The sequence below is a fragment of the Spea bombifrons genome, chromosome 3 (genome assembly GCF_027358695.1).
Source record: "Spea bombifrons isolate aSpeBom1 chromosome 3, aSpeBom1.2.pri, whole genome shotgun sequence".
NCBI classification, from domain to species: domain Eukaryota; kingdom Metazoa; phylum Chordata; class Amphibia; order Anura; family Pelobatidae; genus Spea; species Spea bombifrons.
In genome coordinates, this window is record NC_071089.1 from 13,362,329 (window position 1) to 13,382,803 (window position 20,475).

The 20,475-nt window shown below is 38.8% G+C and overlaps 2 protein-coding genes across 3 annotated transcripts in view; both read right to left on the minus strand.

Moving 5' to 3' along the window:
- Nucleotides 1-1,905: 1,905 nt before the first annotated feature.
- STPG4 (sperm-tail PG-rich repeat containing 4) lies at nucleotides 1,906-18,823 on the minus strand. Its single transcript, XM_053459186.1, is given in 8 exon segments — nucleotides 1,906-2,033; nucleotides 6,940-7,044; nucleotides 10,985-11,039; nucleotides 11,561-11,625; nucleotides 14,430-14,681; nucleotides 15,616-15,675; nucleotides 16,155-16,208; nucleotides 18,764-18,823. Coding segments are annotated over 8 exon segments (768 nt in total). The 3' UTR covers nucleotides 1,906-1,916.
- Nucleotides 18,824-19,720: 897 nt separating this feature from the next.
- Nucleotides 19,721-20,475, minus strand: part of CALM2 (calmodulin 2) — a 186,015-nt gene continuing 185,260 nt past the window's right edge. For both annotated transcript variants that reach the window (XM_053461086.1, XM_053461085.1), the window contains exon 6: nucleotides 19,721-20,449. In XM_053461086.1, the coding sequence (XP_053317061.1) occupies nucleotides 20,421-20,449 (29 nt within the window). In that variant the 3' untranslated portion in view covers nucleotides 19,721-20,420. The remainder of the gene's footprint in view (nucleotides 20,450-20,475) is intronic.

Below are 20,475 nucleotides of genomic sequence, written 5' to 3' on the forward strand. Positions count from 1 at the left end.
CTTAATGACTTTTATGAGAGGTCTAGAACAGAGCTTAACACCAGATTCAGATAAAACTATTGTTCAATATAAGGTTTTTTTGTTGCTCTTACACGCCCACTTCTGGGAATTTGCAGATAAATTGTTGATTAAACCCAAAAAAATAAAGCGATCTTCCGGAAGGGAACTGATAAGAGCCAAATCATTATCAAGTTAGTCCATGATTTAGAACAAGTGTTTATTGCTATCTAGATTTGAAATAAGTAGCATACTCACAAACACAAACCAGCATTGTTCTCACGTTGACAGCTAATTAGCTGGTGGAACGGAAATAAACATACACACGACAATTTTATCTTCGATGAATTCTTCATGCTCATATATTATTTAAAAACAATATCTAGTTCCACACGGAAAAGGTTAATGGGTTTTCATCACTCAGCAAAATAGCTGTTTCTCTTTGATCTTAAAAACACGTAGGAGGTAAAAGTAATAAACACAACATTTTATATTATATTTTTTATATATATGTGGTTTATTAAGTGTTAATGGAGAAAAAGCTGGATGTATCTTTGGACGCCCCTTTACCTTGTTATTATAAATGATGGGCAGGTTCATTCACCATCTTCCAGTAGCCCCTACAATAAAACGTAAGACCCTTCTTTTGTGGTCCCAAGCCTTATTAATGTATCGCACCCATAGGTCGCAGGATTCAGACCCCATATGCCAAGAAAGTCCCCTAGAGATAAATAAATAGCATATGTCTTCTAAACAGGACTCCCAAGTGTTACAAACCAACGACTCTAATTTTTTCCATCATTCGGCATTTCTCATTGACTTGGTAAAACTAGAACATTATTCTATACTTTATATTTTTCCTTTCATTTTAAAACATATGGAGGATATTTTGAATGCAACCTTGGCAATTTTTGGCAGGATGAATGCTATAAACTAGAGATATATTCATATTGGCATAAAAATTTGTGTAATTGGTATATTACAGTGTTTTTTTGTGACTAGTTTAGTTCAATAAATTTACAAAAATCCCTGCTATAAGGATTCTGTTATTTAACAATATCCATTGAGTACTAACATTTTTTTTAAATCTGGATAATTCCTCCACAAATTAAATGAGCCAAATCTGAAACATCATCATCAATACCGTTCTCTGCAGTCTGATTAAGTTCAATGGGGAACTTTTGATGGACAGTCACAGTTTGTATATTACTGCACTTGTAAGTTAATTTTCTGGTAACAACTTGGGTACGTTAGGGCCCGTTGGGTCCATACAGATGAGTACACACCAACCATCAATTCTGTGTTCCGCAAGACAGTCCTGGTCTTTGGGCACTGTGTCTGCTTTCCCGATTTGCAGGCAGTAGTGATCATGAGCCAGTTGGGGAGATCAGAGGATGTCCCCTCGCTATCCCATTGAGCTGTACAAATGATCGAGGTGCTTTGCAGCCTGGAATTCAATCACAGCGCCCATACTGCCACCTTACAAGGGGATATGGGGTAGATGGACAGGCCATGCTCAGCCTCAAGCCCACCCTGCATCCTGCTTTGGCTGCCACCAACATTGGGAGGCATGTCATCATATTCATAAGATATTTATGAACTCCTGTCAATTCTATGCAACCCATTGACCATCTGAAAGGGGAAATATTCTGGAATTGTGTACATACTTTAGGTGAGAATTGATTGTTATGTACCTGCTTCTCATTCATGGCTTCAGGTTATTTCATGCAATAAAACACACTCTCTCACAAACACACTAAGTGGAATCTTGCTGGGACAAAAAAAAATATGTTTGCCTTCTAGTCAAATATGTGTCAGCCTACTCTTGACTGGTGCATTCGTAATTTTGCAGTGTTTCGGGGGGGGGGGCAGTTTAACAAAAGAAAGCGGAGTCGTAGTTACTTTCTGTGATTCACAATTTAAAAGTCAAATGAATTACAGAAAAAGCAGTTGTTTAAACTTCCCATTTTGGCAACTGTGGGTCGTGGTTTCAGAGGCTGTCACATTGGATCATATGTTCCAGGACCCGGAGTCTTCTAAAATAGAAAATAAAATGGTTAGCGAATTCAGTAAAAAGATTTAAGCCACTACGAGGATTCTTCAAGTAGAAATCACAATTATTTGCCGAGCATGTGACTCCACTAAAGTAGATGAAATGACTAAAAGCAGCTCTCATTACTTACACTCATGGGTCAAATTGTTTGCCTGTTTTCCTGAATTCTCCCCTTCAGGCTCAGCTGCATTAGTCCACTTTCAATTCACAATCACTTGACAATACTTAGAATCTAGAACACTATTTCATTGTGTATGCGTTTTATCCTGGTTTTAGTTACTTTGTTTGAAAACACAGCCCCCACTTGGCTTAACTCATGCATAATTTAGCTACGAGGCATATCGCTCTTCAATGATTTAATGGGAAAATCCCAGAACTCGCAGCTGATGAATCCATATCAACTGCTGGAACTCCAACCGGAGTGGCTACGCACAGATATAAACCGGCCAGAAACACCGGCTTCTGGTTTTATAGCGAGAAGCTTTTTTAAAAAAGAGAGGCACACAAATTGGTGGAGAGAAATAAGAAAAGAAGCAAAAACACACAGATAAACAAACGAGAGAAATGCATAGAAAAGAATATGAGAGCCTAGAAAACCAGATAGGAACACACAATATTCAGAGGGAGCTGGCAAGAGAGTTGCACTGACCAATAGGGGTCTATTCACTAACCTGTGAATGCTTACAAGTAGGCATAAAATTCATGTTTTCAGAAGCAAAGTTGCATGAATTTGACAAAAGTCCAACTCACAAATTCACTAAAGTCAACTCACTTTAGAAACTCAATGGATACCATTCTAGTGTATGGGGCCCATTGAGGTCAAAAGACCATGTCATGCAAATGCATCTTCCAGACACTGGGGCCATTTTTTCAATACATCGCATGGATAGATTACCTTTAATATTTTTTGTATGGCTCCTTGAGGAACAATGGCCTTAAAGATCAACACTGCAGGGGATTGAAAAGGCTAGTGGTGTCCATTTCCCTTTACAGGTTTGTACCCTTTGAGTGCCGAGGGAACGCATGGAGTGCTTGGGCGGACCTCATCCCCCTACCTGAGGAGTGTAGCATTAATAGGGGGCAAGTTTTAATTGTTTTTTTACATTACACCCTCCTTCTGACAGAGCAGAGAAGCAGTATGGGAGAGATGCACCGGATGGGGTCTGTGGACCTTCAACATCTTGTAGGTCACCTCACAGATTGAATTATGCATTATACAAGGACTTCTTGCAGAGCAATTTACAAGGTATAGCCCTGTGTAATGCATATGGGATATGTAGACTGGGAACAATAGGGGATTATGTATAAAGAGTCATTCCAGCACAAGGTGGGAAAAGAAGTGAAATTCCCATAGCAACCAAAGGAGCGTTCCTGTTGATTGTTCCTCTTTTATCAGTTTAACCTAAACTATTCTTGACAAGTCATTAATTTTTGGAGATGTTTCTGTTTCCCATCTCTGTTCTTGAGATCTGTTTCTGATTCAGAGACCGGTGCCCTGGTTCAGCGCCCTGGTGCTCGACGAGTTAAGATGCTAATGATTAACAGACAGGGTAGTGAGTCACCATAGAACACTATATTTGGCTCTGTCTCCTTTTCTCCCTAAATGTCCTACTATGTAATAACAAGTAATGCTGGAGGTGGTGAAGCAGCCTTCTGGAAATGAGCTTCCTTAGAGAAATCAAGATCCTTCACTGACAACGGTGAAGACGATTAGAGGTAAAATATAAATAGTCTGTTTTTGCCGTTCTCTGTAAAGACAGTTAAAAATGCTTTCATTTCTTTAAAAAAATAAACCATGATTTGTCGTTTAATATTCTATTTGTTTTAATAGGTCTGTAAACCTCAGTTTTTACCTGGAAATTTCCACTAACCCATGCCGCAGTGATGAGAAAATCCAATAAATGTGTAGAGTTCCGATTTTTCATATCTGCGATCAGTAACTTTTCAATGTTATTTCAAAATATTTGAACATTTTTATTTTAACCTTACATACATCACATATTTACAAATAAGATAAGACCCATTCAGCCCATTTAGTCTGCTTGTTTTTTCTGCTGTAAAAAATCAGACTTTAATTGAATTATCTTACTGTATCAACATCTACCGCATCTGCTAGGAGGCTGTTCCACTTTTCTACCAATCATATGATTTAACACACCTGCATTAAAAGCCACCCTTCATGGTATTTGACAATGTTTTTATTTGTCAGCTCCTGGAGTATTTATTGCTTCACTTTTTCGGTAAATGATGGCACTTCTGGTTTTGGGAGATCAAGTGTATCATGTGAACGCTGCTATTAAAGGAGGAAGAAACACTACATATGAGTACCAGGGGAATTCCATGTTCTTCCTGGAAGCAATTACTAACATAATTAGCCTCACGCCTCTTACTTACATCTCTGTAACATGACAGACCACGGAGCAGGGGACAGGAACCTTGGCATAGATTCGCTTAGCCTTTGCTGTCAGTATGCACTCCCCCTGTAGCACCGAGAGGAACTAATCGTGCATTTCAAAGGGTAAATATTACCTGTAGACTGTAAATCTGCATAAAGGGCCCTATTTACATTATTTTTGTGATATGTACACACTATGAGATCATTGATCTCCCTTGTTTCCGGTCACTAGCTTTCCCAATATATAAGCGGACCGCCACAATGTCGGCACCTCCTGGTGCTTTAGCACAGAGTAGACTGTAGGTTGTGAGGAGCAGGCGAGATACGGTGCAGCAAGGTCGGTCCTGTGGGGTAGCTGGGAACACTGGCCTAGGGCAGCTCCTAAGTTAAATATATCACTAGATGATGGTAAAAAAAAATAATAATAATGTGATCCAGTAGATCCAGCACGCCATTTTGGAAACATTGGGCTGAAGAGAAATCCTCACATAGACAGCAAGGGAAAAAAATGGTTTATTAATCTGAACCAATATATCAATGTTTCTATCCTACATTTTCCCATTGCAGTCCACAGGAGGATTACTTTTACTTGTGATCATTTTATCTCTGGCGTTGTATCCATCCGATTGTGAATTCTCAGTTGACTGATTTTTCCTCTGCTATCTACCATGAAGAGCATCCATTGAAAAAGCGACTGATGTTATCTTGTTATTGTCTTTTTTATTTGTACTAGCTAATGTCTTTTAGTGCCACATTAAAGTGAGTTTTATGGCTAGGGGTCTTAAACATACCAAATATCATCAGATCCCAAAAAGATGGACAGGATAGGAAACAGAGGGACTTTGGTCCCAAGAAGGCACTAGCTCTCTAGAACAGTAAAACATATCATTTAGCATTCTTTTAAGATTGAAATTCAAATATTTTAAACCCTCCCTTTTGATATTTTATAGGTGAAGCAAAAACCACCCTCTAACGTAAGACACTTTCAAGAATTAAAATACACAGTTGCACTTTTCTAAAGGAAATCTTATACATCAAGTAAAATACCAGATCGGCTTCCAAGTGTCTCCAGGGGTCCTCTTTAGCGGCAATGTGATTGTCACTCAGACATTATCTAAAAGACTGGTGAATTTACACTTGGTGCTTGGCCAACATCATTTCAATGCCCCGGTTTACACAGAATGACCTTTGTGCTGCTCTGCGTTTGTTGGAACTGGAGACTGCAGGGCAGCTGAAAGCCTCGGCGGTATAAGCTGGTGATAAGCCATTAAAGCAGCTGTAAATGACATATTTCCTGTGTCTCTAGACAACCAAATGAATTATATGACCTCACAAATAGTTTCACAGGGCCTTAGTATGGTTGAATATTGCTTGCTGAGTATGTGGATGCTAAAGTAATGTTTTTATAAATTGTGAAAAAAATTACATGCAATAATATATTATGCATTATACATTACTAAGCTCCATAATGGGCCTGTAATGTAAAGCAAAAGAAGGACAAGCAAAGTGGGCTCAGGGGCATTAGCTGTCCAGGCTGATTTTTTAGTTTATAGGTCAGTACTACTACTCTTTTCCTTTGTTTGTTTTATTTGGCATTGTCACATATAGCCACAAGGTATCCTTAGGACACATATACATAATGATCAGATCCTTTCTGTGCTCTTCATATGAGTTTCCTTTTCGATCAGAGCTTCCAAGAATTCCGTTTGGTGTGATGTTATAAACCCCAGAATATTGAGGCACTTCATGTACTAAAACATACCCTACACTACAGAATTTCCCCTTTATCTCATGGCTTGGCCCAGACACAGCAGGACATAGTTTCAGGCCATTATACTCATTGTCCATTCTGATGGTCAAACCTTGGGGTAGGGGTAGTAACCAATATGGCTTCTGGATAGCTTGAGATGAAGGTTCATTCTCCGTTGGAACTGGTAAACTAAGGCTAGGAACCGGTATAGTACAGTGTGGGGTATGGACACAGCTATAACTTAACTTGGCATAAACACTTGTCCCATTTATCACCATATAACACAGTACAACAAGTGTCTTTGCCCATCACATAGTTTACATACCGTGTAGCTTGGGTTACTTTACAAATAATTCACATGAATTATTCCTTAGAGGAGCATCCTACCATCATCAATATCCTTATCAACTGGAAATTATATGACCTTGTGCTGCACCCATTTTATTAGGTCCTCTTTACTTGCTTAAAGCCTTTTACCATCAAGAGTATCAATAAGTAACGTAGTAACTTAAATGTACTTTGTATGCACATGCGGACATGTGTACTGTGTATGAACGGCACATGTTTTTGGGATATATGATACTACGCTGCTTTTAAAGTCTGGCCATATCTACGACGACAACATCTACATGTTCCATGAATTAAGCGGGAAGATTATCTGCCTATAATTTACATATTTGATTCATATTCACAACATTTTATATAATGAAAGCCGTTCGTTGACTTATTGTTATCAGAACTTACAGAATAAGATGAGTGCAGTCTGGGTACATTTGACTTGAAACATGATGAAATACCACGAGAGACATCGGCTTTTAAATTATATTCTCCAGGGCCCGGACCTTCTTTCTATAAACATAAATAAAATAGAGTCAGTGGTTTTTTTCTTTAATCATTTTATACACAACTACATTCACTGGGCAAAGGAAAACTTTCGATGGAAGGTACCTGGCAAGTGTAACATGAGGTTGATTAAGCAGAAATACATTTGCGATATGTGGAGGGATCCTTTGATTGAATACAGAATGAAAGTGTTGGGTTTGTTCCTTCAGACATAGGCGAGATTAGCGGGAAATCAATGCATGAAGTCCCATGGTTCATAATCAGCATAAGATCTATGGTAGGAGTCATGAACCGGTGAAGCAATAAGAGTTCAGAGAATGTCCATTGCACCATCTGGCTATTGAGCTGCTCTCTTGTCTTACACCAGGTCAGGGCTGGCCATCTGGCACACCGGGCATACGCCTGGTGGGCCGCTGGCCGGCTGCGTCACACACTCGACCACTGGCTTGATATGCCAATAGCATACTGCATGAGAATATAAATGTGGCGTGCAGCCACGCGTATAATTATCTATAAAAGTGGTGAATTTACACTTGGTGCTTGGCTAACATAATTTTAATGCTCTGGTTTATACAGGATGACCTGCTGGGACTGGAGACCTCAGGGCAGCTGAAAGCCTCTGCTGTATAAGCTGGATATATGATAATTGGGCATATAAATGTAGCCTGTGGCAGCACTTACGTCATCAGACGGCCCCTGGCCTTAAAGTGCCAGGGTCTCCCTGTCATTGCCAGTCTGGCCCTGCCTTACACTTTCAGTGGATCACGGAGAGGCTCTTGTCATTCTACCACCTAGTACCACCTAGTACTCCAAGCCTTGTTTGCTTAATCAGAGATAAGCCGCAAATACCTTTCTTGTTTATACAACCAGTACTCATTTCTGCAAGATTGATTTCCATCTACCCTATGTCAAGAACGTTAGCGGCACCAGCCTGGAACATATACTGTGCTAGACACAACACCAGCTCTGTTTTGTTGCTGGGCAACACTCAGGAAAGAACAAATCAGAATCCAACAAATACTCAGACATCGAGACAATGTAATCCCGTTTAACTATTGCCCATACTTTTCAGAAGCTTAGGTTTCTGGGGGCTAATGTTATAAAAATGATTTACAATATTAGAACCTATAAATGATCTAGGCTGGTTGAAGGGCCTCATAATGTTGTTGGTGGGTCGGTGGGCCTGCAGGTCAATGACAACCCATCGGTATACCCTGGCGGTTAAGAGTTGGAGAGAGAGGTGTAACTCCTGTTCACTCTCACCCTTCCAAGAGTGTTTGGAATATGTACTTATTATATGTATTGAGTGATGTGTTTATTCTGCCTTGAGATGTTTGAGATATAACAGCTATCGTTCTTTTATTTCCCGGGTTTCCTGGTAGACTTCAGTCATTGTACATAATGGCTAGGTATTGTATACAATGTTTTGTTTAGTGGCTTTTTTTTAGTTAAAGTGTTGTTAAAATCCCCAAATATAGTAATAATAATAATGTTCTACGATATTTTAAGGCTCCACTAAGAAAGAACATGGTTGTGTACGGAACATGAAACCAGGAAGCAACAGATGTTCGGATTTAATATGTACTGAAAACAATTATTTTGGCATTTCAGTTATAACAATAATTGATTTAGTGCGGAACAGGCCACGTCTCTGCTAGGATTAAGCATCTAAAGCCTAATGTCCTAATAACATAATAATGGGCGAGAGCAGGCAGAATTTGTTCTGTTGGTTTGATTTCAATATTTTTGCATTTATTAATAGAAGGGCGCACTTTGAACAATATTTTTTAGGACACGATTTTCTTTCTGATACATAATGTACAAAAATATGAATTTGTTAGGTTTAATCAACATTGTTAGGTCCTTACCTGAGCATTTATAGTATATATATATAAATATATATATATATATATATATACAGTACTATGCAAATGGTTTTAGGCAGGTGTGAAATGCAGTAAAGTAAGAATGCTTTCTGTCACAGGAATAGGACTTTTAAATTATTTTCTATTTTTGTTATTGGTGCTGTATGGATAGAGATCACTTTTGGGACCTCTCGAATATGTTTCAAACCAGTGATGTCACAATGACATCACTTAGCCCTCTTTACTGTTTACTTTTTTAAAAATATATATTATTATTTTTAGGGATTTTAAAAAAATGAAAAGAAAACGTTTTATTTACTTTTTCCCATTTGTGAGAAGAAGGAGAAACGTTATTTCTCTCTTCCCTGCGTTTCTGTACGTCCTAAAGGGCTTTACTGAATGCCTTTTAGGACATACAGGTAGATATCTCCATAGGGGACTGAAGTGGTTAAACGCATTGCTATGAGTTTGGCTGTTCTTCATACAACTGTTTCTGTTTCAGTTAATGATTGTGTTTCAACCCATATATTAAATTGATGATTAGCACCTGTTAGGTATAATTGTTTAATCATACACCTAATTATATGCTTATAAAAGCTCGTACTTTGTGCGAGTGTACCTAGAAGAATTGATGGTGTTTTGAAGGCAAAGGGTGATCACCAAATATTGATTTGATTTAGTTTTTTCTTCTCTTCACTCGCTTTTCATTTTGTTAAATGATAAAAGTACACTATTTATTTGTCTATTACATTCCTACTCTACAGCATTTTCTCACACCTGTCTATAACTTTGCACAGTACTGTATATATTGAGAAGCCAAAGGTTATGTATTTTATTTATCGCATAGAGTCAGAGAAGGAATTCTGAATTCAAACTACACTTAAAATAAAGAGAATTCATTCAAATAATTCAATTCCCAGCAACAATAGTGATCAATTTATCAAAACATGAGTCCAGCAGGTTTAAATCTGAATGCCTAGGGTTTCCTATGGAACAGTCAAAGGACATGAAAACATGATCTTTAGAGTTTGAATATAATACAGATAAAAATCAACCAAAAAATCTATGATAAAGCAGTGCCATGTAGTGTATTTCATTGTTGCCAAACCGAGTGCGTGGATCAGACTGTAGATAGTAATACAAGCGACAGACAACGGGACCATATCTACAAGGCAGACTTTCCAGAGGGAGTAATCCGAACTGTGTCTGGAAAGCTAATCTTCAATTTCAATGTATTATTCACGTCATTTGTAAAATGCATTAATGAGCAGAATATGTAAAGCATCTATGGCAGGACTATATACAAGAATGGACAATACGTAGCAATCCCTTTGTGCAAAGTCATTCCATGTCAACAGGTCTTGCGTGTCACCGGGGTTTAAAGTGTATAATTCTCCAAATATTCAGCAAACTGCGATTAACCATTTACTCAGCCTTCTCATACAAAAAGGGATAAATACCTACCCGGAGAGCTTCAAGAAGTTCTTAGGTAAGTTAGGCGTTTTAATTAAGTGAAAACACTGCCATTAGGAACTTCAAGACATATATACTTAAATATGTTGTCATATCCTGGGGCTTCATGTCTTCAATGCCTTCTGTTGAGGCCTTGCTGGCTTGGCACAGCCTCCATTGTGTAAACCGGCTGCTTGGGGAAATCAGAGATCGCCCCTGTAAGCGGCCCATTGAGTCCGAGAGGCTAATCTGTTCCCCCCGGACCTGCCACCCTAGGTAGGCAGGATATGTCACTGCTTAAACGTTGTTTCCAAATGGAATGGAAAACGATAGAATCAAGTGGAACAGCAGCTTTAAGACCTTATTGTGATTGAAAGAAATGCCCTTTGGCCATTCAAGTGTGAATGGTACACATTGAAAGAAAAACAAGATGATGGCTTTCATTCTCCAGCAGCTCTTCCTAAGTGAAAACATGGAACTAGCTTTCTAAGTTATTGCTGCGTGTCAAAAAAGTCAATTAATAGGACATTGAGGAGGTATACAGAAAAGACAAGGTGCCAGAAGTCTACAATTTTATATCATTTTAATACAATCTAACTTTACCTGCTATTTCATAAAATATTACTTACTGGTGCAAAATAGATTGTTGGAAATCTCCTAACTCCGGAACGAAACATAGAATGCCTGGGGTGAAAAAATGTCAACATAGTTATTAAAAAAATAATTGCACCACCCGATTGTAAGCATTACACAATTTATAATTGCTGTACTAGGACAGATTAAACATTTCACATTCATTAATTCAATGAAACAAGTTATTATTGTTTGTATCGTATTAGTGTTTGTATTATTATTATTTTAATTATTATTATATTATTTATTATTACCACCAAATACTCTATGTATAAACACAAATATGTCTTTCTTCATGCTGGCACACAGCGACTAAGGGAAAAGGTGCACACAAAGTGTTTAGGTGAGAGCAGAAGTCAATGAACAATACGAGAAATATACTGGGTAAAGGGGAAACATGGAGGAGAGATTGAAGAGACTGGGAAGAGAAAAAGATAATGAGAGAATGAGATGAAAAAGCTGGAAATGGAGGCTGAAAGAGAGAAGCACACAAGAAAAGAGAAAAGCCACAGGAAAGTGCTTCATTTAGGATTTCCCTCCATTGATAAATGCTAAACCACAGGTCTACTTACTTGCATGGGAGAGGCTCTTGAGGTTGAGCAACAACATTATACTGACACGGATCTGTATTGATTTCCTGCAAGTTGAAATATATTTATCACCATGTTGCAGTTGTACCCATTGTACTTTCAATTTACGTTCAATGTCAGAAATTCCTTTTGATTCTGAACTACAATCATTACACATTTCACACTCCAGTCTCATGCAGGACCAGCCCAAAAAATATTTTTTGGTTTAGCGACAAAACCCTGCATTTTAAAGTATATTTGAAAACCACATCGTAAGAGGCTGGGGGAGGGGGACATGTGTGAGTTGCATGGATTATCAGAGAGAGTAAATGTGTGTATGTGTGCATGGTGTTAGAGTGGCTATGTGTATGTATAACTGTAGGTGTTAGAGGGGCCGTGTGAGTCTGTTTGGTGCGGTGCTGGCCGGCATATGTTACATGGGAGTAATTATACATGTGGCCGATGCCACCAATCCAACTGCTGCTTCTTTGACAGCATATAATAAGATTGCCGGCATCAAGGCCGACCCGAGGGGGTGCAGCCTATCTGGAAATCTCCTGGTATTCCAGTAGGCCAGGCCGGGCATTTCAAAGCAAAGATTCATGCCAAATTGGCTCAAACATGCATTAGAAATAAAGACACAATTCTTCAGAATGTCTAAACAAACATGCAAGGTCAATTTTAAGGTCAATTAATTCAAATTAAAAATGACTACACCCAGGGTTGCCAGTGGGTAGCTTTTGTCAGATGTGGAACTCCATGAATTTCGGTCAGCTGTGGGTACAGTCTTTTACAGTTCTCATTGGACATCATGGGGAATGTTGCTCCATGCCAGGCGGAGAGCCAATCATGGGTTACTCCAGGACAAGTCACTTTTAACTAATTAATTCTTGCATTCTGAATTAAGTGTCTTTGGAACCTTAAGCAAACTGTGTTTTCACATCACTGCTCCAACATTTCCTTAATTAAGATTCACTGTTTTAGTTGGATCTTTAGCAACTATAGGGGCCTCAAAGCATTATTCTAACATATAGGAACACAGCAAAATGGTATTATGATGTCAGTAGCAAGCAAAACAAACTTTCCGGAACTACGGATTTATCTTTATGTAGTAAAGTTTATTTCTAGATATTCAATCCTATATCTGGTACGTTTGGCTGCACCGTCACAATCCAAAATGGCTGATCTTGGTTTTCTTGTTGGAAAAATGTGTTAGGAAAAATATCCTCATGTTTAATAAAAAACAGTAAAATGAACTGGGGGCACATAAAAATCAAAGGGTTTAGAGGCAAATAAAGCAGACTACACATAATTCACAGATGATTCACAAATGATTGACACATCAGTGTCTGATGGATGCTTGTTAACACAAGCATAAACAAGTAAAATGCTTTTCTGATATATATACTGATATATCTATATAATTAAATATAATTATCAGCATTTTGATATGTTCATCCCAAAGGGTTCTACAGTTCAGTAATGACAAGGGATATAGGATATGGGAAATGCATTTGTTTTCATACAGCGTGCGTGGCTTTCTATAAATAATCGGGGCTCTAGGTTACTCATATTTCTTTTCATTACCTAATTGATATCATTTAGTGCAAACTAGCTGAGTGGTAACATGACTGTTACATAACCCTCTTGCACCTGTCAAAGGGACTGGCGAACGCAATAGATACAAGCCAACTGTCCATCTTCATCAACAGGAAACAGAGCCAAGCTTCCTGCTTCGTACACAGCGGGAGAAATCACACAAATAATAATCATTTAATAAAACGAGCAGCCCGTGTGCCGCCTTACAGCGAGCGTGACATACAAACGGAGGAGAGCTTGTAGGTGTGTAAAACATGGATCCTTTTGAAACAATAACCGATCAGGTAATCAGTTGGGTATATATAGGTGTGTGTATGGTTAAGATATAGAGAGATAGGGGTAGGAATGGCTGAAGAAGGTTAAAGCAGGGCTGAAAAGCACTGCAGGGGTGGTAACTATAAGGGTCTTTTGTTTCCCTGATGTCACAGATCTCTCTTCTTCAATTTCCTTACAAGGAACGAGGGATAAGGGAGAGCTCCAGGTTTTGATGTGTCCGCTCAGAGCTCATGGGAGGAGGATAAACACTCTACACCAAGGCTGGACAACCCCTGTCCTTAAGGGCCGCAAACAGGCCAGAAAGTATTTTCCAGAAACAAGAAAATGAATACATTTTAATTGAGAAGCCTGTTCTAAATGTCCAAAAAGTGTGGTCTGTGGACCTCAAGGACTGCTCTACACAGCCCCCATCCCACCATGTAGGAAGGTGAAGGTGGCCATGGATACTCCAGCCATGATATATATACTTTAATGCACATGCTGACTGGAAGTATACCACATGTAAGGAGATATGTTAACCCTGCTCTGAAAATGGCACAGGGGGGCACGTGTTGCTTTGGTCCCACAAATCCAAGAAGCAGCCCTAAAACAGGTTAACATAACTAACATTATGGTAAATAAATGCGTGTGCCTATAGCCATTAACCTTTGCGAAATACATCTTTCAGATCAAAGAGAAGTAAATATCACAGTTTGACCATTTTATATGCTCAGTAAATATCTATGTGTAGCGGTAACATTTTATTTTCAAGGTATGTTTAAAAATGATCATTTTTTTCTTTTTCTATCTTAATACCACCGTGCACCTGATCTCACCCTAACTGGATTTTTGCTTTCTAAACATTTCAAATCTTTTTTAATATTCTTTAAGAAACTCAAAATTAAAAAAAATATTAAAATCAGCAGATTGCCAGTTCTTATTCTCTAATGATGATATGTGTAATATGTTCCTTAGTCCATCTTGGTGAATGTAGCCACACCTGATTTTTTTACTTTACCTTATCTTTGATGCCGAGGTGGATAACTTGTCTCGATGAATTCTTGAACGAGTACGTCTGCGGGAGCTTGGATGTCAAGGAAGCCAGATCAAGAAAGTTGTAGCAACCAGGTAGCAGCATCTCGCCTGACCCTGCCGTGCGTAACTTCATTTTCCTGCCCTGCCCTTTGAAATTATAAGATTTCTGTACGGGGTTAAAATGGGCATCTTGGAGAAAATCCGGCAAATTATAGGTCCCTGGGGGTGGTGTTTCCTGATACGACAGATGAAGTCATTTTACATAAAACAGTCGCAAAGCACAGGATATTTAATTATTATTGGGTAATAAGTGAAGCGACAGGAGATAAAGGTGTAGAAAGAATGTTGCGGGAAATTAGTAGAAAGAGGTAAAAGTGTTATCAACCTGTGAAGATCTGAACGTGCAGGGAGAAAGATCATCAGTGGAGAAACAAGAGGTCATCGTCTAAAGCAGAGGTTTAGATGTAACGTAAGGAAGTTTTACTTTACTAAGAGGATGGTGGATACATGGAACAGCCTACCATCTGCCGATTAAAATATCTTTGCTTGGTTACAGTTCTAATTGCATCAAATATCAGTTTTTGTTCTGAAATATACATTTTGATCGCAGATAAGAACCATTTGGCTCATCTGGCCTTCATATTATTTCTACTATAAATAATACTCAAACGTTGGACTTTTCTTCTTTCCAGGGTAGCCATACGCCAATCTCATGCACGTTTACATTTCTTTGTTGTATTAACCTCGGCCACTTGTGCTGGGAGACTGTTCCACTTATCTGTGACCCAGATTAAAATAAAACTTTCTGAAATTACAGCTCAGACTATGACCTCATGTCATAACACCTCGTCTCCTTTGAAATATACTTCCCTCTCATCATTTTATATATTGAAATGTTTCATATAAGACCTCTTGGTACCTGAGATGTTGCTGAGGTTACATCAAAATAGTTCAAATACAATCTTGGAAACCGATGCCTGCATATAAGCAATAGGCCTAGTTTATTTTCCTTGGGACTCTAGAGGATTCCAGAGGATGCCAGCAGTCAGACACCGAGGCCAGGAATGTTTTTCGCACCCTACTTAAATACTTAAAGCCTGATGGAAACTTTACTTTGTTTATGAACATTCTACTGGATTGATTTGTCAGGGAATCTTAATTCGTATTACTTTTATTGTAGTTATCCACCATGAACTTCTCTCCAACAATTGCTTTTTCTTTTCATTGTCCTACAAGAGAAAAGAGGCGTCATAAATGGTGACCCAGCAACCACTACTAATGCCAGTATCACCAAATGCTGGTGACATATATCGGCTAGAATGTCAACCCAGTCACCACATACCTCCAACACTTTAAATGGTGAAAAAAAGAATTGAATAAACACATTCTCTGTTGTTTGCGTACATATTATTGTGAGTTTTATGGCTGTAGAACACTTTAATAAACCCAGCAACCATTCTGAGCTCCTAGAAACAAGGAACACCAGGGAACCAAAGACAGGTATAGGGATTCTACTTACTGGATACCGCTGATGCTGGCTCAGGTAGTTTCCAGTATGGCTGACTGGTTGCAGGTTGCTGCGCGCACACGACTGCCTTCCGCTACATCCCAGAATACTGTCTGCAGAGAGGGTCGTGGGTGCCCCAGACGTGCATGCGCAGGCCCACTCATGGGCCATAATTTTAATCTTGTTTTAATTTTGATTTACCTTTTTCTGAGCTTCAATGTCCTCAGTTGACTCCTCCATATCGCCACTTCTGATCTGTGAAGAGAAATGTTACGCTGATAATTCATGTACGTTTATTGAATAAGTCTGGAGGGAATATGACAATGTGCATGACCGTTAATATATAGACTACGGTACTTTGTTTTATTATAATATCTCCACATTAGCAGACAGGCTTTTTGCCCCTTGGAATTACACCCTGAGATTCCCCATGTGACTAATCATTAATGCAAGATGCTTTGTAACAAGGTTCAAGTGATAAGAGATGTGATGACCACCATTTGAATGACCATGGAGGCCACCTTGGATGGTGAGGTGGTGGTGGGTGTTGCTATCAGCCATCTAAGCAAGTTCTTATAGAAAGCTTGTGACTTGAAATTTAGGAACGTGTACTGCAGCCTGTACTGGGTCGCGTTATGTTTAAAGGTAGTCCCCTGAGAAGGAAAATGTGTATAGGAGTTTCCTAAGATACAATGAAGAGCGGAAGCTTGAGTCTGGGATATGCTGATACAGTTAGGGAGCACAAACCAACAAAACTCACTTGCTGAACATACCGGCCATTCTGAAACTCACTGATGCCAGATTTCCCATACGATGATAGCACTTAACTCAGAGATTATGGGGTGGGCTTGATTCCTTCATTTCTCCACATCTGACCATGGTCAAATTATTATATATTTTTTAAACTCTAGAACCGCAATGTTTGTCGCCAGTTCAAGTACTTTTACCGAGTCAGTCTGAACTGCATATAACACCATGCGCAACTCATCCCTCAATGATCTATGGTTTACCATGTTTCTGTCCCACCAGCAAATAATTGCATTTGATTTGATTAGACTCTGTCATGACTAATGATTTGCATGCTAGAAGGGCTTAATAAGCACTAAGACCATTCCAAATGTAATAACATGTATTACTGTTTCCTAAATAGTTTCCAAGCCATAGGTTTTTTAATTCCAAAGCATTAAGCATTAATCAAAATCATGTTTAGCTGTATACCTATATAAAATATTAAGTGCTTTTAGACACCAATTTTTACTTTGTGAAATGACTCAAACCTAGATTAAAAACCCATAGTATGACACTGCAGAATATAATGGCGCTATATATACACCGTATATTATAAATAACAATAATAAAATAACTTGAATAACTCAACTTCTTCCACCCAGATGGTTTTTCATTGCCCCTTGGAGTTACACTTCGAGCGTCCTTATCATAAAAACCAGATGCTTTACGGAGTGTATGAAGGCAGCGTGAGAATAGTGAAGTGTGAAGAGATTTCATAACCTCTGAGCTGGTGGTTGACGATGCTGTCAAGATATGTCGTGTTAAGAGATCAAGTTCCTACGGAACCCTCACGACTTGCGATGAAGGAATAAGTATTGAAACTTTCCCCAAACCTCAATATGCTTAAATGAGACCACGGGAAGGAAGCATATGTGGAGAAGTTAAATAAAAGAGGAAGCTTGTTATTGAGAAATGCTGAGTTATCAAGAATCATAAAGCTTAGTTTATATGAGGGATAAGGCAAGTCCTTCCAATGCTGTCTACAAATTATACTGAAAGGACCTTGATCTGCACGCAGGTAGTTGGACAGGTAAAAAGGTTGCTAAATTAGAGGGGGTTAAAAAAAAAAAAAAGAGAACAAATGCCGATTAGAAATGTAGCAGTAATTATAGCACACCCTAGAGATGTTTTAATAAAGGGTTTAATAATATTGGTGTTGCATACACATACTAAGAATTCACTGGTTAGATTATTGGGTAATATATGAAAGCTCTCCATTAATAGGGAATGCCAGAAGCAATATTCTCACAAAAAACCCAGAAGACCACCAAGAACAAAGCTGCTGACACGTCCCTTACGGCGACAGGTGGTTGAGAGGACTTTGACAAGGCGAGGCAGCAACAAACGTAGACACCCAGAACCTATTGTGATATCCGGCAGCGGCTGAAATTACCAGCATTGCTCAAGGTGGTTTTGAAACCAGATCTGGTTGTCACAAGGGTGGGGTTGTAAGACTGGATTTTACCTTCTACACACATCGTAACGCCTGGCCCAAAAGTGGATGAACATTAGATGCGTGCCTGCCCAGAAGTTAATTGTGTGGAAATTACATGCAGAATGATGCTTATTGTTATAATACATTAGCAATTGTAATTGATCACTTGGTGCTAATTATAATGGGTGTTTCCAAGACTTTTCCAGGTCTGAAGGATAAATTATCTAAGCTTCTGATCTGTGCATGGATTTCATGTCTAAACGCACCGCACATAACACCAGATGTATTTTATCCGTCACAGGGTCCCATCGCAACCTGTGTGCACAGAATGCGCTTCACTATAATAGTATCAAACAGAAACTTAAACAGTACAGCACCGTGGAATATAATGGTGCTATGAAAAAAAAAAAAATACAAGACAGGAGATAATACACAAATAGGTAAAAGCAGCCGCACTAGCTTATTGCTCTGATTTTGCCAGGTGCTGACTGAGCGGAGAAATTAAGTTTAAGGTCTTCACACTTATGGCACCAAAAAGGGTTATTTGCCCTGGGTTTTGTTTGTTTGGCACAGAAAGATTTCTTACCTTCTCAATATAGTTTAGATTTTCTCTGCTTGCTTTTCCGATTAATCCAACTGCAGCCATGTCTGTTTCTCTTGGTTTCCAAGATACCGGGCATTCCTACACATCCCTAAAGCCAAATCACTGGTGCGGCCAAACCACATTGTGTTATCGTTTGCCGAATACCTTATGCTCACCTATAGCATTTCAGCATCTGTTGAACTACAACTCCCACAATTCTCAGCAATGGGTAAGCTGAGCGTTGTATTTTTGGTAGCATTAAAGAAAAAGGAACTCTAAACATTTTGCACTGTCTAAATGTCATTGTGTCAGATGAGCAGTGGGGCAATGTTACTCGTGGCTCATCGCATTACAATAATGAGGAAACTTAAACCTACATTGGATGAAATAAACCCAAAGATGACCATGGCGTAAGGTTTTTGCAACAGGAAGACAGGCAGACTTTCAAAGTTGTTTGTATATTATATTTTGGGCATGAACTGCTTTGATTAGTTTATTCTTGAGCGCCATCTCAACATGGCACATGCCAGATTCCTGACCACATCCTAGCTCTACACACACGTTGAAGCCAAGTCACAGCTTTGTTCAGTCTAACACAAAACATGCAAGGGGAGAGGGTATTGTGATGTGAATGCACCCAAGACCTACTGATGCTCAGTGAGTGCTGCTGAATGAAAGGTTAGCAACCAGAATTAAAAAAATTAATTCAGAAGAGTTTGCTTGAGGGTGGCATGTTTAAACCCATGCCATTTTTTGCATTATTTTTATACCATTGTAAATACTTTGGACCTGGCATGGCACACTCCAAGTACACACTGCCACATTGTAGGATAAATTATTGCACAACACTCTTACCACAGCAATTTAACACTCTAACATACACTTCCAGAATGGGCCAACCACAACATGTAAGCTTGCTAGACATACACCCGCAATTCTTCAAAACAAGCCACAGTAAAGGAAGCCATAATAAATTTTTTTTTATTGGAAAACAAATATACAACTTGGAATGGATTTGAGGCAAATTTGTGCCATAAGCAGGATATTCTGGGAAAAAAAAAAAGCTAAAAAAGTAAACCTTTTACTGGTGTATGAGCTCACAACTCAGTAACTTAATGCGCTGCAAGCTCTTCAGTGAAAGTGGGTAAAGGAAGAGAAACAAAAGTTTAAAAGCATAGTGAAGATGTACACAGGACAGGAGCAGAGGAACACAGAGGGAGAAAGGGAAATGTGTACGAGTTCCTGGGTATACCAGTTTTGCATTAGTGCAACATAAGTTCAGTATTGTTAACTATCTGCAGTTTAGTTGTTTACTCCACATTCCAACAAGCATACAGGTTACTTGAAGAAATCCAATTTTATAGGGAAGATAGAAAAAAAAATTCTAGATGCTCCATGTCAGAACAAAATTCGTCAAGCTAATGTGTGCACTATGGGCTTAGAGGAACTCCAAAGTAAGCCACATGCAGCTTGTTACTTGATCACCTTTCCATGGAAACAAATTTAAGACAGTGACAGTAATATGGGAAACATGAATGAAATTCTAAATTACTATACATGCATTCTTGACAGTAAGGGGAAACATTTTACAGATAAGTTACAAACAAGAAAGGCAAATAAACATCTTTGTACAAGAAATTTAACACATTCTGTACAGTCTTCACTTTGCTGTCATCATTTGTACAAATTCTAGAGAGAAGAGAGAAGAAACATTA